This window comes from Prunus dulcis, chromosome 1 (genome assembly GCF_902201215.1).
Source record: "Prunus dulcis chromosome 1, ALMONDv2, whole genome shotgun sequence".
Classification (NCBI taxonomy): Eukaryota; Viridiplantae; Streptophyta; class Magnoliopsida; order Rosales; family Rosaceae; genus Prunus; species Prunus dulcis.
In genome coordinates, this window is record NC_047650.1 from 43,384,403 (window position 1) to 43,401,173 (window position 16,771).

The 16,771-nt window shown below is 37.0% G+C and overlaps 2 protein-coding genes across 3 annotated transcripts; both read left to right on the forward strand.

The window, feature by feature from the left end:
• The first annotated feature begins 421 nt into the window (after positions 1 to 421).
• Positions 422 to 9,856, forward strand: LOC117632612 (non-lysosomal glucosylceramidase). Of its 2 annotated transcripts, XM_034366154.1 has the most exons (20): positions 422 to 533; positions 1,399 to 1,478; positions 2,219 to 2,323; positions 2,884 to 2,940; positions 3,082 to 3,152; positions 3,543 to 3,642; positions 4,062 to 4,132; positions 4,237 to 4,337; positions 4,414 to 4,517; positions 4,615 to 4,668; positions 4,967 to 5,022; positions 5,216 to 5,254; positions 5,367 to 5,511; positions 6,259 to 6,440; positions 6,516 to 6,583; positions 7,212 to 7,284; positions 7,352 to 7,413; positions 7,512 to 8,439; positions 8,913 to 9,203; positions 9,315 to 9,856. In XM_034366154.1, exons 2-20 carry the CDS (start codon positions 1,404 to 1,406, stop codon positions 9,589 to 9,591), a joined length of 2,859 nt encoding a protein of 952 aa, XP_034222045.1. In that variant the 5' UTR covers positions 422 to 533; positions 1,399 to 1,403; the 3' UTR covers positions 9,592 to 9,856. The 2 variants fall into 2 exon arrangements, with proteins under 2 accessions (XP_034222045.1, XP_034222053.1); XM_034366162.1 differs by lacking the exons at positions 422 to 533; positions 1,399 to 1,478; positions 2,219 to 2,323; ... (1 more) ...; positions 3,082 to 3,152; positions 4,237 to 4,337.
• A 546-nt stretch (positions 9,857 to 10,402) lies between these two features.
• Positions 10,403 to 12,086, forward strand: LOC117614256 (mitogen-activated protein kinase kinase kinase NPK1-like). The gene has a single exon (XM_034343003.1). It carries the CDS (start codon positions 10,785 to 10,787, stop codon positions 11,865 to 11,867), a length of 1,083 nt encoding a protein of 360 aa, XP_034198894.1. The 5' UTR covers positions 10,403 to 10,784; the 3' UTR covers positions 11,868 to 12,086.
• The last annotated feature ends 4,685 nt before the right edge of the window (positions 12,087 to 16,771 follow it).

Genomic DNA, 16,771 nt, shown 5'->3' on the forward strand with positions numbered 1-16,771 from the left:
CCTCCTCTGGCATGAGTTTGAAGAAAGCTACTTTGCCAAAATGAGAAAGCCGGAAGCATCTCCTCCTTTTCCCAAAATGACAGAAATATAAAATAATATAATAAAAAATTTACAACTTAAGACCTCTTCTTTATTTATCTATAAAAGTTGTAAAAGAGTCAATTTTTTTCTTTCAGAAAAGAACATAAAAGTCTCATTCAAAACAAATGTTAACGTCAAGAAAAATAAATGTTATCGTAAAGAAAAAAGACACACCTCATCCATCCACCAAACCAAACACACAGAAGAAAAAAAAAGAAGAAAAAACCAAAACAAAACCTCATGAGATAATTAAAAAAGAAAAAAGAAAAATAAACAACCACAATTCAAAATGACATCATTGTCCTTAATAATATAAGACTGGCCATTTTCCACATGCAGAACGGTCAAAGGGCCTTTAAGATCAACAACTGTCTCACACTTTCTCATCTGTCATTTGCGGAGCCCCTCTGCATCTGTGAACCCAGTTGGAGTTCCAGTCTGATACCTGTCAGGTTAGATGCCATTTTGTTCGTCATGCATTTTTTCAAGTTGATAATTTTGCATTGGTGGGTTGGAAGAAACATGCTAGATATATGGTTCATCTTTTTTGTATATTTATATTGCTGGGTTAATGGCTTCCTTTGATCCGATTGCATGCTCTTTAGACTGCGTGCTCATTTGATATGTGCACGACACGCATGTGTCTGTTTTTGTCATGCATGTTTGTGTTTCTTTGTCATGAGAGTGATCAGATGATTATTCAGTGAAATGGAATATTCAGTGAAATGGGTTATTAAAAATAGTTAAAAATTCTTGAATTTTATTTTTTCCAATTGGGTTTTTATTTATGTTTGTGTGTTGTTGTTTGTGTTTTTAAATTTAAGGCAGTTCTTGGTTGCCTGAATTGGAAATGTCAATTCTGCGGAACCAGCAAGCATTGGCTGGTGTGGCATTGAGGCCTCTGGAATTTAAAATCGAATTTCAGTTCCTCATTGTCTATTTTACTCAAGAAAACTGACCATGAATCAAGTTGAAATCAAGTTGAGTTATAATAATGGCATTGCAGAGTGCTCACTTAAAGTCAAACAAACGGGGTTGCTTCTGTGATTAAAAAATGACCATCTGGTTACAATACTATAATTTTGATAATCTTGAAAAAAGTTTCTCTAGCATAATTGTAGTACCTTAATTTGCTGGATGAGATAATGGAAAAGAGCATTTCATAGTTACAAACATATAGGAGTTAAATGGTAGCTGCAATTTCAATACTTATATTGATGTTGTTAATTCAAGGCAGCACATAATAACTGGCAGAAAATATCGAGTTACTCATGTAAATGCGCTCTGCTTGATTGAATAATTCTTTGTTTGATACAGGAAATATGCTTGAGAAGAAGATATTGGAGAATGGGTTTGTTGAAAGAGATAAAGAGGATTCTGATTCTTCATTTGACAAGGTAGGCTATGTACACAGATCATATACTGTAACTGTAAGAAGTAATTTATCGAAGTTCCCTTCTTATCTGAAACAAGTGCAATTAAACCTGTTCTTGATGTGTATGAAAGATTTTAACTTTTAACTTGTCCTTACATTCTTCGAAAGATGTTATTATGTCTACTTGTTTGGCTAATTACTGAATTTGCATATTCTCTCCAAACACATGTGAGTATTTGTGAAATTCTGGTTTGTCATGAGAATATGACGTACGCTTGTCCTGGTCCAGTTATACACTGCTGCTGAATATGTCTTAGAGGGCTAGTTTCGGCATCACTGTTTCTTGTGCATATTAGAGGAGGAGGATAGGTGTGATAACGTAATTGTGCTAAAATATGAAGTAATGGTAATAAGTTTGGCTCTTCAATGTCTTCAAGTATAGAAAGTAAGGCTGATTATCATTTCACCCTTTAATATTGAAGACCCACTGTGTTCATGCCTGTACTCTTGAAGCCATGAACTGTCAAATATGAAAATATAAGAAAAAAACTTAGATTCTATCACTGGGGAATGCTGGTATGTGCCACTATGAACATTGTAGATCTTTGATTACTTTACAAGGTGATAACATAGTCAGTGTGATGTAATTTTGAGATTTCGCAAGTGACCTAAGACTGTTAGTTGACATTTGTTTGTGACTTGAAAGCTTTCTCCCTTTAGATGCTCTCTAATTTGTAATTTGTTTTGTATATCTGGATTAAGGTTGACCCTGGGAAGCCTACGTCATTGACCTGGAAACGAAAATTAAATAGCAAGGGAAATGATCCTTTGCCATTCACTCTAAGTTTAAAAGAGATCATTCAGATGGTAAGTTTGCACTTTTAAATTTGAATTTCTATTTAAAGACCATAGAAGTCATATGATTGCTTGCTAATATCTTCAGGTACAAATACTTAACTATGTACTCATTTGGAAAAGGTTAACGTTCTTTTGTACAATATAGAATGTTTCAAGTACACAGCGTGTGAACATGAACAAAAGATGTATCAACTGGAGATATTTCGTATAGAATTTTAGGTCTGGGCTTAGACTAAACATGCTCACCTTGTTGACATATTATTGATAATGTATATTTTCTTTTGGCCAAAGAGAAAATGATTCGCTATTCTATTTCATTATAAGATGTTGGGTTTGAATTTCACCTGGTTTTCCTTGGAATTGATCTACAATTTATTATTAAATTAAATCTAAAATTTCAATAGTCGGATATGTAATAGTTAGAAACTTAGATTAGATAATCCTAGAGCTAGACACTTGTTTTCCTTAGGCCTTGTTGATGCAGCATGTCACCGACTGCCATTTTAATATCTGACCTTTTCGTTCTCTTATTGTTTCTGTCAACAATATTTCCTGTTCTGTTTTGATAGGCTCCAATAGGTGTTCGCCTTTGGCGTCATCTACGAGAGGAAGCTGCCAATGGAAGAGTAATGTTCATTATGAAAAATGGAGCTTAGTTACTTTGAAGATTTCTTATTTAAGTAATGTATCTAATTGAATTCCTTCCTGCCACGGTTGCACCTGTTTCTTTCTTTTTTTTCTTTTTTCTTTTTTCTTTTTTCCTGCAGGAAGCTTTCATTAATCCATTTGTTAAGCGCCTTCTAACATCTAGTCATGGTGTCCCACTTGGTGGTATTGGGTAAGTTTTCAATCTTTCTTCATTGTATTTGTTTGAAGCTTTCTACTTTTGTGTAGTTTAGCTAATTAAAACGTGCTTTTATTTGCGTATCATATTTGAAGGTTCATTTTTGGTTGATGAAATATATTGTTCAACTTGACAAGGTGCTATGAAATTTTAACAGGAAGCTAAATACATTACCTGAACTGCATAGTCTTTTTTTTGGCATGGAACTGCATAGTCTTTTTTTTTGGCAAGGAACTGCATAGTCTATATGTTGACTTTTTGTCACTGAGAGAACTTTCGGTGTTTCCAAATCTATTTATTTGTGTGTTTGTTGCAGTAGTGAATCTGTATCAATCATTTGCAAGTACCTTGTATTATATATGATCCTTTTGTTTGCTTTATCAGGGCAGGAAGCATTGGAAGAAGTTATAGTGGTGAATTTCAGCGCTGGCAACTGTTCCCCGGAAAATTTGAAGAGAAACCTGTTTTAGCAGATCAATTTTCTGTAAGTGGATTCTAATAGAAAAAATAAAACAAAAGCAGAAAAGTTCATTGCCTGCCATCTCGAGGAATTTCTTCACTAATGATATCTATGTATCTCATTGTTTGAGAACTCTCTATTTGTCAGAAATTCAGAATCTAACAATGAGATACTCTACTATAAGAATGTTATTGAACGCTAGCACCATAAACATGCTCATTTCTCTTCTGAAACCTTCTCATACAATTTCATCATCATTTGAAGTTGTAACCGAACAGTTTGCGATAATTGCTCTTTTCCCTTATGGAATCTTCTTATACGATTTCATCATCATTCTAACCAAATAGTTTGCAATAGTCTTTACCTTTTTGCTTTTTCCTTTTTCCTTTAAAATGATATAACAGTTTTTTCCTTAATAAATCTGGATGCAAATGCTTTGTCAGGTATTTGTTTCCCGCACCAATGGTGAAAAATACTCTACTGTGCTCTGCCCGAGGAGACCGGAGGTTCTCAAGTAAGCTCTTAAAAATGAAACAATACAAATTTATTTATTTATTTTAATTTTTCTAGAAAAAAAACCCTAAGAATGAATTTACTGATATTCGTGAGCATAAACAGAGAGAGTGAAGTTTCAGGGATTGGATCTTGGGACTGGAATCTGAACGGGGATAATTCTACATATCATGCTCTTTTTCCACGGGCTTGGTCTGTTTATGAGGGTAATATAGATATTAAATATTTATACTTCTGAGTCTATTATCTCCTTCATTGGTCATCTTTTTCTCTTTGATGCAGGTGAACCTGACCCTGCTCTCAAAATAGTTTGTCGTCAAATTTCACCTTTTATTCCCCATAACTACAAGGAGAGCAGCTTCCCCGTCTCAGTTTTTACTTTCACAGTAAGAATGATTCTGCTACAAATATGTTTTCAGAAAATCTGACACAGCTGTATCAATAATTCTCCCTCTCTCTCTCTCTCTCTCTTCCTCCCTCCAGCTATATAATTCTGGAAAGACTGCAGCGGATGTCACACTGCTTTTCACATGGGCAGTAAGTCATTTTTGTTTGTGTAATTTTTTTTATCTGCCTTTTCTCTTTTTCATTTTGTTTGGAAATCTTGAATCCAAGACTTATCCCACCCCCAGCCACCATTTACTTCCTATACAGAAGCCCAAGTTTCTGTTTTGATTCATCACTTTCAACATACTAATATTCTATTACTTTTTCAATGCATCGTACTTGGATCAAGTAGCTGAGTCTATATTATTTAGTTTTTTTTCTTGAAAGAGTATGACACATGAGAAGCCATTAATACTTATTCAAAATCATTTTGTCATGTCCCATTCAGAATTCTGTTGGAGGGCTTTCTGAATTTTCTGGTCATCACTTCAATTCAAGAGCAGTGTAAGAATCTTGTCCTTAGATTGACTTCTCTTTGGTATTTCCAATTTGAACTTTTGATTTTTGAAATAACATGAATGTGTACGTGTACAAATGGATGGATATATATGTTTGATGATGTATCTCTTAATATTAAAGATTGCTTACCACCATACCTATAATTTGTTCTAACCCACAATACCATTTAACCTGTTAGGATAAAGGACGGCGTGCATGGCGTACTTCTACATCATAAGCAAGTTCCCTTCCTTGATATAGATTGAAAAAGATTCTTGAAATGGTTTGCTCAATTTACAACGTGCTAATTATATTTCTCTACATTTAACACCCTTTATTTGCCAATCCAGGACTGCAAATGGTCTACCTCCGGTGACATTTGCAATAGCAGCAGAGGAGACTGATGGTATCCATGTGTCAGAGTGCCCTTGCTTTGTGATATCTGGTGACTCCAAGGATATCACAGCTGAGGACATGTGGAAGGAGATAAAAGAGGTCAGTAGATTATGCACATTTTCATGTCATAGAATGTTTCACTGTCTTCAGCTTGCATTTAGCATTAGGCGTACTAGGGGTACGTCTCCTTCCCCTTAGGAATCTGGATTCTATGCAAGCTGTTGATTAGTATTTTCCAGCAATTATTGCTGAGAGAATTTTTCTTTACCATAAACTTTTGTTTCCAATTTTCACTTTATTTTAGTTATTACAAGAAAGTAGTTTATTAAGGTTAGATTCACTCTTTTTAATGATAGCCTGCGCTTGTGCCATTATCCGGTCTATATATAAGGTTTACTTATAGCATATTAGTACCCCGAAATGGTTGATAAGTTTTCTTGTTTTGCAACTTTTTAGTTCTTTCTGGAGCCATAACAACTATCTGGTTTCTTTTAAATGCTAAGTCTAAATTTTTTGGTGAATGCCAATTAAAACGTCACTCAGTATGAATAGGAAAACTTGCTCAATGTTCAAAGTCTTTGTTGGATCCAAGTGCTCAATATGGCCACAGAGGAATGTCTTGCAGGCATTCATACTCCATGCTCAACTTTGGATTTTTGTTCTCTCTCCCATTGTGGGACTAGCCTTTAAGTATTTTATTTTTTTATGGATTGTGAGTTTTTAATTTTAATATCATTTGATGCTATTGAAGGAAATTGTGCTGGGCAGGAGGCCCTTTTTATTTTGGTATATCTGAAATATGCTTATTCTTCTTAAAACTTGCTATTCCTGCTTCTTCTGTAACAGCATGGATCCTTTGACCGTCTTAATTCCACAGAAACGTCATCAGATTCAGAACCCGGGTCATCTATTGGGGCAGCCATTGCTGCGTCTGTGACAGTTCCACCAGATGGAGTACGTACTGTAACATTTTCATTGGCATGGGATTGCCCAGAAGTAAAATTCATGGGTGGGAAGACATATCACAGGTGTGGCCAAACACTTGGGTGAAAGTTATGATACAGTGAGAATAATGCTTACATGCTGTTAAATTTTATGATCAGGCGTTACACTAAATTCTATGGCACTCACGGGGATGCTGTTGCAAATATTGCTCATGATGCTATTCTTGGTAATGGTTGATTGTCTACATTTCATATTGGTCAATTTTTGGTTAAATTTTTAATATGGTGGTCAAAAGTTGAGATTAAGGCTGTTCGTTATGAATGACATTGCAATTTTAAATTTGATCATTATCCTCACACTCAACTTTACTCAACTAAGCTTTTACCCCTTCAGTTAGGGCAAATCATATGCCAGTTCTTTGTATTTCTCAAAATTCTGTTGGCTTTTTGTGTCATTTTGTTGCACAGTGACATTAGAAACACAATAAGTATCATTGATGAAAATATTCGCTCCTCCACTCCTTGATTGCTGAGTTCAGAATTTTTATTTGAAAGATGATGCATGACACCTCTTTTAGTATTGCAACCCTTATTGGTCAATGTGATTGTACCCAATTTGATGGGTTAGGTTGATGCATTCTTAGACAATCCCTGTGTCATCATCCAGCCCTAAAGGAACATTGTTCCAAGCTACCCTGTTCTAATGGTCACATAGTATATTGGTGACTGGTCATATATAGGAGTGTGTAACTTCCTGCTCCTTTAACTAGGAAATGCTAATTCATCATTACTTTGTTATATTATCTATTGATTGTGATCCTTACATTTCTTTTTTTTTTTTCCTTTGAAATATAGAGCATCACCATTGGGAGTCCCAGATCGAATCATGGCAAAGACCAGTTCTTGATGACAAGAGACTTCCTGAATGGTGAGTTTAGATGTGAAATCTGATTGTGCATTTTTCAGATTCCTAAGATTGTCAAGGTTCTCTGCAGGTACCCCATCACCCTGTTCAATGAGCTCTATTATCTTAATTCCGGGGGCACAGTTTGGACGGGTATTTTTTGAGTTTGCAATTTTCTCCAGTGAAATTTGACACTTGTAATGAAACATTAGTTCATCTTTCTTTCAAATAACCTTTTTTTTTTTTTTCAGATGGCTCACCTCCCGTGCATAGTTTAACAAGCATTGGAGGAAGGAAGTTTTCTCTTGATAGGTCCTCATTAGGTTTGAAAAGCATCATTGATGTACCCCTTCAAAATGACACTGCTATTGACATTCTTGGAAGGATGACATCAATACTTGAGCAAGTTCACACGCCCATAGCATCAAACTCTGCATTTGGAACAAATCTGCTTCAGGAGGGAGAAGAAAACATTGGTCAATTTCTATATTTGGAAGGAATTGAATATCAGATGTGGAACACTTACGATGTCCATTTCTACTCATCTTTTGCACTAGTCATGCTATTTCCAAAACTTCAACTCAGCATCCAAAGAGACTTTGCAGCAGCAGTAATGATGCATGACCCCAGTAAGATGAGACTTCTTCATGATGGAAAATGGGTCCAAAGAAAGGTTCTTGGAGCTGTTCCTCATGATATCGGCCTCCATGACCCCTGGTTTGAAGTAAATGCTTACAACCTGTATAACACAGATAGGTGGAAAGACTTGAATCCCAAGTTTGTTCTCCAAGTTTACAGGGATGTGGTTGCTACTGGTGATAAGAAGTTTGCACAAGCCGTTTGGCCCTCTGTTTATGTTGCAATGGCTTATATGGAACAATTTGATAAGGATGGCGATGGAATGATTGAGAATGATGGCTTCCCTGATCAGACTTATGATACATGGTCCGTATCTGGTGTGAGTGCATATAGTGGTGGGTTGTGGTTAGCTGCATTGCAGGCTGCATCAGCCATGGCACGAGAAGTAGGCGACAAGGGTTCGGAGGATTATTTTTGGGGCAAGTTTCAGAAGGCAAAAGTTGTGTATGAGAAATTATGGAATGGATCTTACTTTAATTATGACAACAGTGGTCAAAGTTCAAGTTCATCAATTCAAGCTGATCAATTGGCCGGACAATGGTCTGTTGTGACTGAAGTAACATCTTAGATATGTTGCGCATGTTAATTAAAAGAGTTCTTTCACAAACACAAACATACATGAGCTCTGCTTACACACATTTAAATTATTTTCTTATTGTTTGAAGACAGAAATGGTCTAAACTTTTTCCATGAAAAGCACGAAAAGCACGAAAAGTTCAAAACAAAACAATGTCCATAATTGTAAGTCTGTTTACATGTCAGATAATTTAGCACTTGGTTAGAGCATAAACTGGCATGTAAGCACCCATTTAGGCATAGACACAAAGCTAATAATTAGCCTACCTATATAACTAGGCAATCCCTTGTAATCTTACCCTAGGTTTCCCTATTGATATGAGAATACAGTTAAATAAATTTCCCCTAGTTTGTTTCTCTTCCCATAGAAAAAGATACTTTGAAAACAAACTAGATAAAAATCCTGAATTAAGACTTACTGTCTAGCTACTTTGCAGGTATGCCAGGGCTTGTGGTCTTTTACCAATTGTTGATGAAGACAAGGCACGAAGTGCACTGGAAAAGGTTTATACTTACAATGTCCTAAAATTTAAGGATGGGAGACAAGGGGCTGTTAACGGGATGCTACCTGATGGAAAGGTTGACATGTCGTCAATGCAGTCGAGAGAAATATGGTCCGGAGTCACATATGCTGTTGCTGCAACGATGATCCATGAAGATATGATTGATATGGCATTTCATACTGCAGGTGGAGTCTACGAAGCTGCGTGGTCCAAAGAGGGTCTTGGGTGAGTTAACTTTACAATTTGGTAACCAGCGAGCTAAAGATTGGTAAAAGTCTTAACATAAAATCAAAGGTCCTTTTCTTGCTTCTTAACTCTCTACTATCTTATCAACAGATACGCTTTTCAGACACCTGAAGCTTGGACCACCAGTGGCGAATTCAGATCTTTAGCTTACATGCGCCCTCTGGCCATTTGGTCGATGCACTGGGCATTATCAAAGCCGGCACTGTTCAAGCAGGAGACGAAATTAGAAGCGGATGAAGGTTCTTTGCATAGGCACAAGGTTGGATTTGCAAAAGTTGCTCAGCTTTTAAAGTTGCCGCAAGAGGAAGAATCAAGAAGTATTTTACAGGCTGTCTTTGATTATACTTGCAAGAGGTTGTGGATATGAGTGAAATTTCTGCCAGTATTATAGCACATCTTGAATCTTGATTGTTGTTATAAATTCATGTATATGCTATGTATAGTGATGTTGTGTCATTCAGTAACAAGAAAGCAAATAGGCTTCTGTTATATACAGTATACTATTGGATTTGAAATCTTTTTGGGATTACTCATGTCCTATGAAGGCACCGTGCTGCTAGATGTGCTATACAAAAAAAGATGAGTTCGGAAAATTTGTGGTCTCTTTTACATTAAAAACAAAACTTATTGTAGTGGTGGTAGTGTGCCTGCTCCATTGCACTCGAGTTTGAATTCTCCTCTCAGTATTGATGCTTTCTAAGTTAGAATCCCCCTCCTCATAGTTCAGTTTGAATCCCCCTCCTCATAAAGTAGTTTAGAATATTGTCCTGAAAAAAATGTTGTCTAAGCATCCAGTTTTCTGGTGTTTTGAAATGAAAATATATTTCTCAAGTATTAGACACGCTTGCGGCATGTAGAAAGCAGTTTCCTTAGAATGAACGGCGAGAAATTCAGTGTCTCATAGCCGTTCTTTTTCTGCCTAATATGAATTTGATTTTAGTTTCTGCCACGTGGCAGGTACCCATTAGGTCTTTCTTTGATGCTTCTTGTGGCCCTGTCCAATGAGGCTCCAGGAGCTCCACAAGGTTTGGATGGCCAACCGTTATTTCTTCCCCATCAGACTTGATATTTATAAATTCAAAACCCCACTTCAAATTTTCTTCTCCTGGACATAAATTGTACGTAACAAGAAGGAGAAGAAAACCAAACTTCTCAGTTAGTAAAGACTAAAGAGGAGGGAGGAATCTCCCACTGCTACTGCTAGGGCGGTTTTCCATCTGAAGGGAAACCGCTCTACCATCATTATATCTTTGAAAATTCGACTGCCATCAAAGCAGAAGTTATTTTGTCATTGAATTTTCAGTTTAAGGCCAAAATAACTCCTTGTTTATATATGTTTCCATTCATTCTGGAACTGTTGACAAGTTTTTTCATCAACCTGTTTTCCTTTTTCTTCTTGTGGGTTTCTTAAATACTCTGTAAACAGATGAGTTTTAGTTTTATTTATTTATTTACTCTGCATGCATTTAGAGGGACCAGAATTTCATGTTTTGAGTTGGGTTTTTGTGCCCAATTCAAGATATCTAATAATAACCAATACTCCTTCAAAGAAGATAAGGCATGGCTTCAAATTCTGATCAATGCACATCATCTCTGCCTGGTGCATGGATGAAGGGCAAACTGGTTGGATCTGGTGCTTTTGGCAGTGTCCATTTGGCCATGAGCAAAGCCACAGGAGCACTTTTTGCTGTGAAATCTGCAGTGTCTGGGCATGGAGTTCACGCTCTGGAGAATGAGGCAAAGATTCTCGAGAGTTTGAATTCGCAATACGTTGTTCGATGCCTGGGGAAGGAAAATGGTGAAGGGAAATGCATCAATGTGTTCATGGAGTACATGGCAGGGGGTAGCTTGTCAGATGTGTCACAGATATTTGGTGGTGCATTGGAGGAAGAGGTGGTTCGTTTGTACACCAGAGAGATTCTTCGTGGTCTCAAGTATCTTCATGAAAATGGGATTGTGCATTGTGACCTCAAGTGCAAGAATGTGCTCGTGGGCTCCTCCGGGAATGTGAAGCTGGCGGATTTTGGCTCTGCTAAGAGGCTAAAGGACTCAAAGGCTGATGGGGTTTCCGTGCAGGTTGCTGTGCAATCTATTGGTGGGACTCCATTGTGGATGGCTCCTGAAGTTTTGAGAAATGAAGGGCTGGATTTCGCTTTGGATATTTGGTCATTAGGATGCACTGTCATTGAAATGGCTACTGGCAGGCCTCCTTGGGGTACCAAGGCTTCGAATCCGGTGGCTGCTGTTTTGGAGATTGCTTGTGGCAATGAGAAGCCTCAGTTTCCAAGACATTTCTCAGATAAGGGGATGGATTTCTTAGCAAGGTGCTTGGAGAGAGACCCGAAAAGGAGGTGGTCTGCTGAGGAATTGCTTAACCATCCATTTGTATCAGGAAATTCAATGAGAGTTTCAAGAAAGGGTGTGGCTTGCTCACCTGCAAGTACTCTAGACATTGGAATTTGTGAGGAGGGCTCTGATTACTCATCAGATCATGGAATGGGGATTCGCGATCGCGATGATTTCCCGAGCATCCCGAGCAGAAATCCTTTCTCAAAGTGCTGTGATGAAGCAAACAGAAGCACAAGAACGCAGCAGACTGAGAGTCACTTGGAGTCATCAGAAAATTGGATCACTGTTAGGTAGAGAGACAAGAAAATTGTACATTATCAGAAATTTTTTTTTTATGTAGAGAGACAGCTATAGCAAGTAGAGAGAAACAGGTTGCCAGATTTCCAGTAGCATTTTGGAGGCATACTTTGTTTCTAACCCTGTACACTAGTAGATTTGGAAGCAAATATTTACTGTAATTTCAATTAGTCTTCTTGCATTTCTTTGAATGCATTACAATACATCACTCATTTTGTATATAGAAACAGCTTCTTATATCAATGTCTCCTACGTGAATCGAACCGGGGTGCATTTTGGGGGAGGGGGAGAGTATGGCCCACTTTTCCACTGCGGTGTCATCCCATGTGCAAATTTGGCTTATTATTCGAAAGGTCAACAAATTTGCGTGTGGATTATTCGTACTTAAGCTCATTGTTTTACACGGATATATCTTTCACTTCATGGACAAATTTATTTATTTTGGCTTAGATCCTTTGCCATTCCAACCATAATAACTACCCTTGTATACTTTTTTTCTCAATCAATTTTAATCAAAGAACAAAGAAATAATAAAACAATACAAGAATAAAAAACCCCAAGGGCAAAAAAGAAAAGAGCATTATTGATTAAAAATCCCTAATGACAACCAACCTATTGTTATAAACTGAAAAGAGAAAAGAGAGAATTCAGAGAGAGAGATCTGCGTATTGAAGGTTTCAATTCTCTTCTATTTTGCATTCATTGATCTTTCTAACATTTAATAGGAAAAACTTTCTTCCAACATGTGGGCCCCCTTCCAACATGTGGGCTCCACATTTGATTATTTACAACACTCCCCCTTGGAGGCCACAACTGATATGGAATATGTCTCGTTAAAAACCTTGCCAGTAAAACCTAGTGGGACAAAAACTGGTCGAAGGGAAAAAGAGTACATAACCATGCGTAACATAAATTCTGTGTATATTGACATGCGTGCAACACTGCCTCGTTAAAACCTTGCCAGGAAAAACCCAGTGGGATAAAAACCTGATGAAGGAAAAAGAGTACAGTGTATGAAAGTCTTTATGAATACCATGCTCCCCCTGATGAATATCTCCCCCTGAAAACTTCATGACTAACTGTTTCCAGTAAGCGACCATAGAGATTTCCAGAGTCCGCATATCTAATAACACTTGGGCTATTTATAATTTCACTCAAAAATATGCCCGTATATGGTGTTATGCTTAGATAGCATCAAATATGCCTCACATCATCCCAAAATGATGGTGATGGAGTTGAGCTCTATCTGGAAAATATGATGTCCGGTCCAATATACTTCCGGAAAATCCTTAAAGTGTCCAACGGATAATCCTCATAAAAATGCTTCAATACTTTCTTAGTATAAGCAATAATCTCGTTGGCATAATGCTCGATCTTTCAGTCGAGACAAATATTTCTGGAACTCTTGAGAAGCTTTAATGTGTTTGCAAACATATTAATGTACTCACTGAGGCAATTTATGCATATTAGTATTGAGTACGGATTTTGTGCTTCAGGCACATGTCATTCGGGGACTTGCTTCATGCAATTTCAATCCTTTCAAGGATTTTGTTTAAAGGGATTAAACTTTATGACACATTATATAGCTTTAACCCAGCTATTTATACATCTTTAGGGAATCACTTTTGGTGATATGCTCCGTGCATTTAATAACCCTTAAAGATAACATGTTGGTCTCCGTAAATGTGCAATAAAGGGGCACAATTGAATCTATAAATATGGAGAAAACCCAACATTCCTTGTTTCTGCCAGAAACATTGTGTCATACAAAGTAGGTATATTCCCTTTTATTCCGAACACCCAAGTATAACTTTCAGTATTAACAAATTTTGGGGTTCATACTGTGGGTTTGTTCTTTCACGTTCATTCTCATCTATAATGGAATTGCCTCATTCCATTTTGGCCAATGATATTGTCGACATTTAATAATTGAGCGTGGTTCCAATCAACACAGCCCATTGATGATTTGAGTAGCTACTCCAAAATCAAAATTTGTCATTCATCAATTCATGATCCCACCATTCTCATGTGCATGCGCATGCATCAATTATAAGCATTTCTTTGCTTTTGGGTACCCAAGCCACTGCATGGGGCTTTTATTATGTGAGAATGTGGATTATAACCTCCAATGGAGCGTTATGTTATAGTAGGGCGTGGATAATCTCCATTTAGGGAGTTGGAACATTTAGAACCATATATCGGTCATGCTGCAGGCATGCTACAGATTAATATATATACATGTCAATTAATTTCTGGGACTTTAACCCATACAATTTGCAACGCATTAGGCGTGCACAATATCAATATTGACATGTCAAGGGATTGTCCTTTCGGGACTTCAATCCACATCATTTGCTACGCAACAGGCGTGCATCATATTGATCATTGCTATACCCATATTCTGTTCTTATGGGACTTTAATTTGTGCAGTGTATTATCAATGTATCCAACTTGCAATTTGTAAAATTTGCATTAATAATTCATGGATACATACAAGCCATTCTTTTGGAATGGACTTATCTCCCCATTTGGTTACCTTTCAAGATAAAATATCAAATAAGTATATAAGCATAAAATAACACAAGTATTGCTTACATCCTTAGGTGGGAGAAACTTTTCTCAAGTATCATTCAAGCTTGTATCGGCCCAGTAAATGTAGTGCTTGATGATCTAGTTATATCCTGCAAAAGCAAAAATCACAATTCTTTTCTCTGTCAAAAACAAATAACCCTCAGAGTTAGGATCACTTCATGGATTCTTTCTTCAGATGTTCATTCTAAAGAAATAAAATCTCTTATGAACAGAGAGCTGCAAAAGAGAAAAAATGCAAAAAAAAATTGTGATATTGATTGCAAGATAAGGTAAGCAATCAGGGAAGGAAGCTGGTGGGAGCAGACAAGCAGCTCATCAATCAAGGAAGGAAGCTGGTGGGAGCAGAAAACAAGCTCTCAATTCTCCTAGTCTAGAAGGACCTCAGGAGATTAGAGCACAAGGCCGCCTTCACAATTCCCTGATCTTGCAGAAACATGATCAGGGATAGTCTTGCTTCCTGAATGGATGATCAGATATAGTCTTGCTTCTCAGGCATATTAAGTGCTTAATGATAAGAAAAACAAGTAGATATAGCATCATTTTGTATGGGAAAACTGGATGTCTTCTACAAAGAAAATTTCGTTAGTAACACATTTATACACAAATACAATGAATAGGTAGAACCGGTGAATTTCAAATTAACCATGGGAAAATTGCGAGATTCTCGGGATACTTTTGAAAAAGTAGCTCCGTGAAATCCGGAAAGCAAGATCGGCTTTGAAAATAATACTTGAAAACGCCGAAAGTGCCGACAGGCATTATCAGAGGCCGCGTGAAGTTTTGGACTCTTGCGAAAGAAAAAGATAATGTGGGGATTCGAGAAGATATTGGAATCCTGAAAAGTTGCCACATTTTAGTCTATAGATATTGCCTTTGCAAAACTTGATTGGAGCAACTGCGTTTCAACTCAACTTCCTTCATTTTCTGAAACTTTAGTTTCTGTAAAACTTTCTTTGAAACCTTCTTAAAATGGCTTCCTCTTCTTCCTGCCCAAATAATTTCAATTTAAATGATGCTCCCACAACAACCAGTGACCCCAAAGTTTGGCGTCCATCCTTTGTATCCCAAAATCGTCATCTCACAGTTAATGATTCTGTGATGATGAATGATGCTACTGCTGTCATAGTAGCTAGGAATTTCATTACTCCAATGGATGAAATGCTGTTGACAGGGAGGTCTGAGGAAGAAGCTATTGATGACTCAATGGCTTTTAGCATTCAGAGTGCTGCTTCTGTTTCTAACATGGCTGATCGTTTGCGTGTTAGAGCAAACGAGGTTCAGAAGCTGACAACTGAAAATTATTCTCTTCAAAGAATGCTTCATGAGTCTCAAAAAGAGGTTGAGAAACTCAAAGGAGAGAATAATTCCTTGTTGAAACTGGTGAGTTCGTACTCTGCAGATACACTGAGAAAGCTAGACATGCTGCAGGTCTCAAATGAAAAAATTTTGGGAGACCATGAGAGGCTCATGGCTAGGCTTAAGAAGCGCCGTCCTCTTCCTTCAGAGGCTTCCAGAACATAATGTAATTTTATAGATTTTACAGGGCCTGCGCTTTCATTGCAGGTGTAAAAATCTATCTGTTGTATGTTCCTTTCCTTTTTATAATAATAATTACGCACATTCTTAAACTTGCATATGTGGTTTGTACGTCTTTTCAAAATGACGGTCTGGAACCTTGTGCCTTATAGGTTCAAATAACCACATCAAATCTCTCATATTTCCATGCATGTGAGCCCAGAACTTTTGGTCTGGGTTAAACCCAAACTCATAATTTATTAGCCATTTTCAAATGGACATGAAATATGAATTGAATAAAAGCTACGATAATATCTCAATATAGTAGTGAAGAACATTAACTACTATATACCCACAACTTCAAGTTTTAGGATCTCTCATATATTTGGATCCATGGGCTTCCGGCCCAGATGTAACAAAATATGTGGGGAGCCTCAATTCATCATTTGATTTTTTTATACTGATATTATCCATTTCACGGTGTATTCTTAACAACCGGATTCACAAAATATATTTCTTCCTTGAGGTGTCGATTATAACAAAATCGAACTTTATTAAATTCATCATTCTCTTATGCCAAGAAAATTTGTGGTGTACCACAATTTGCAATAATACCTCAAAGGTTGTCCATTTAACTCTTGGAACTTTAGGTTCTCCACACTTGTTAGATTTTGAACTTCAGGCCAAAATCACATATTCTCATTGTATGGACATTTTTACAATTTTCTATACATATTTCGGGACTTCAAGCCCTTACATAATTGTCCATATTTTGAGGAACTTCTGGCATCTCA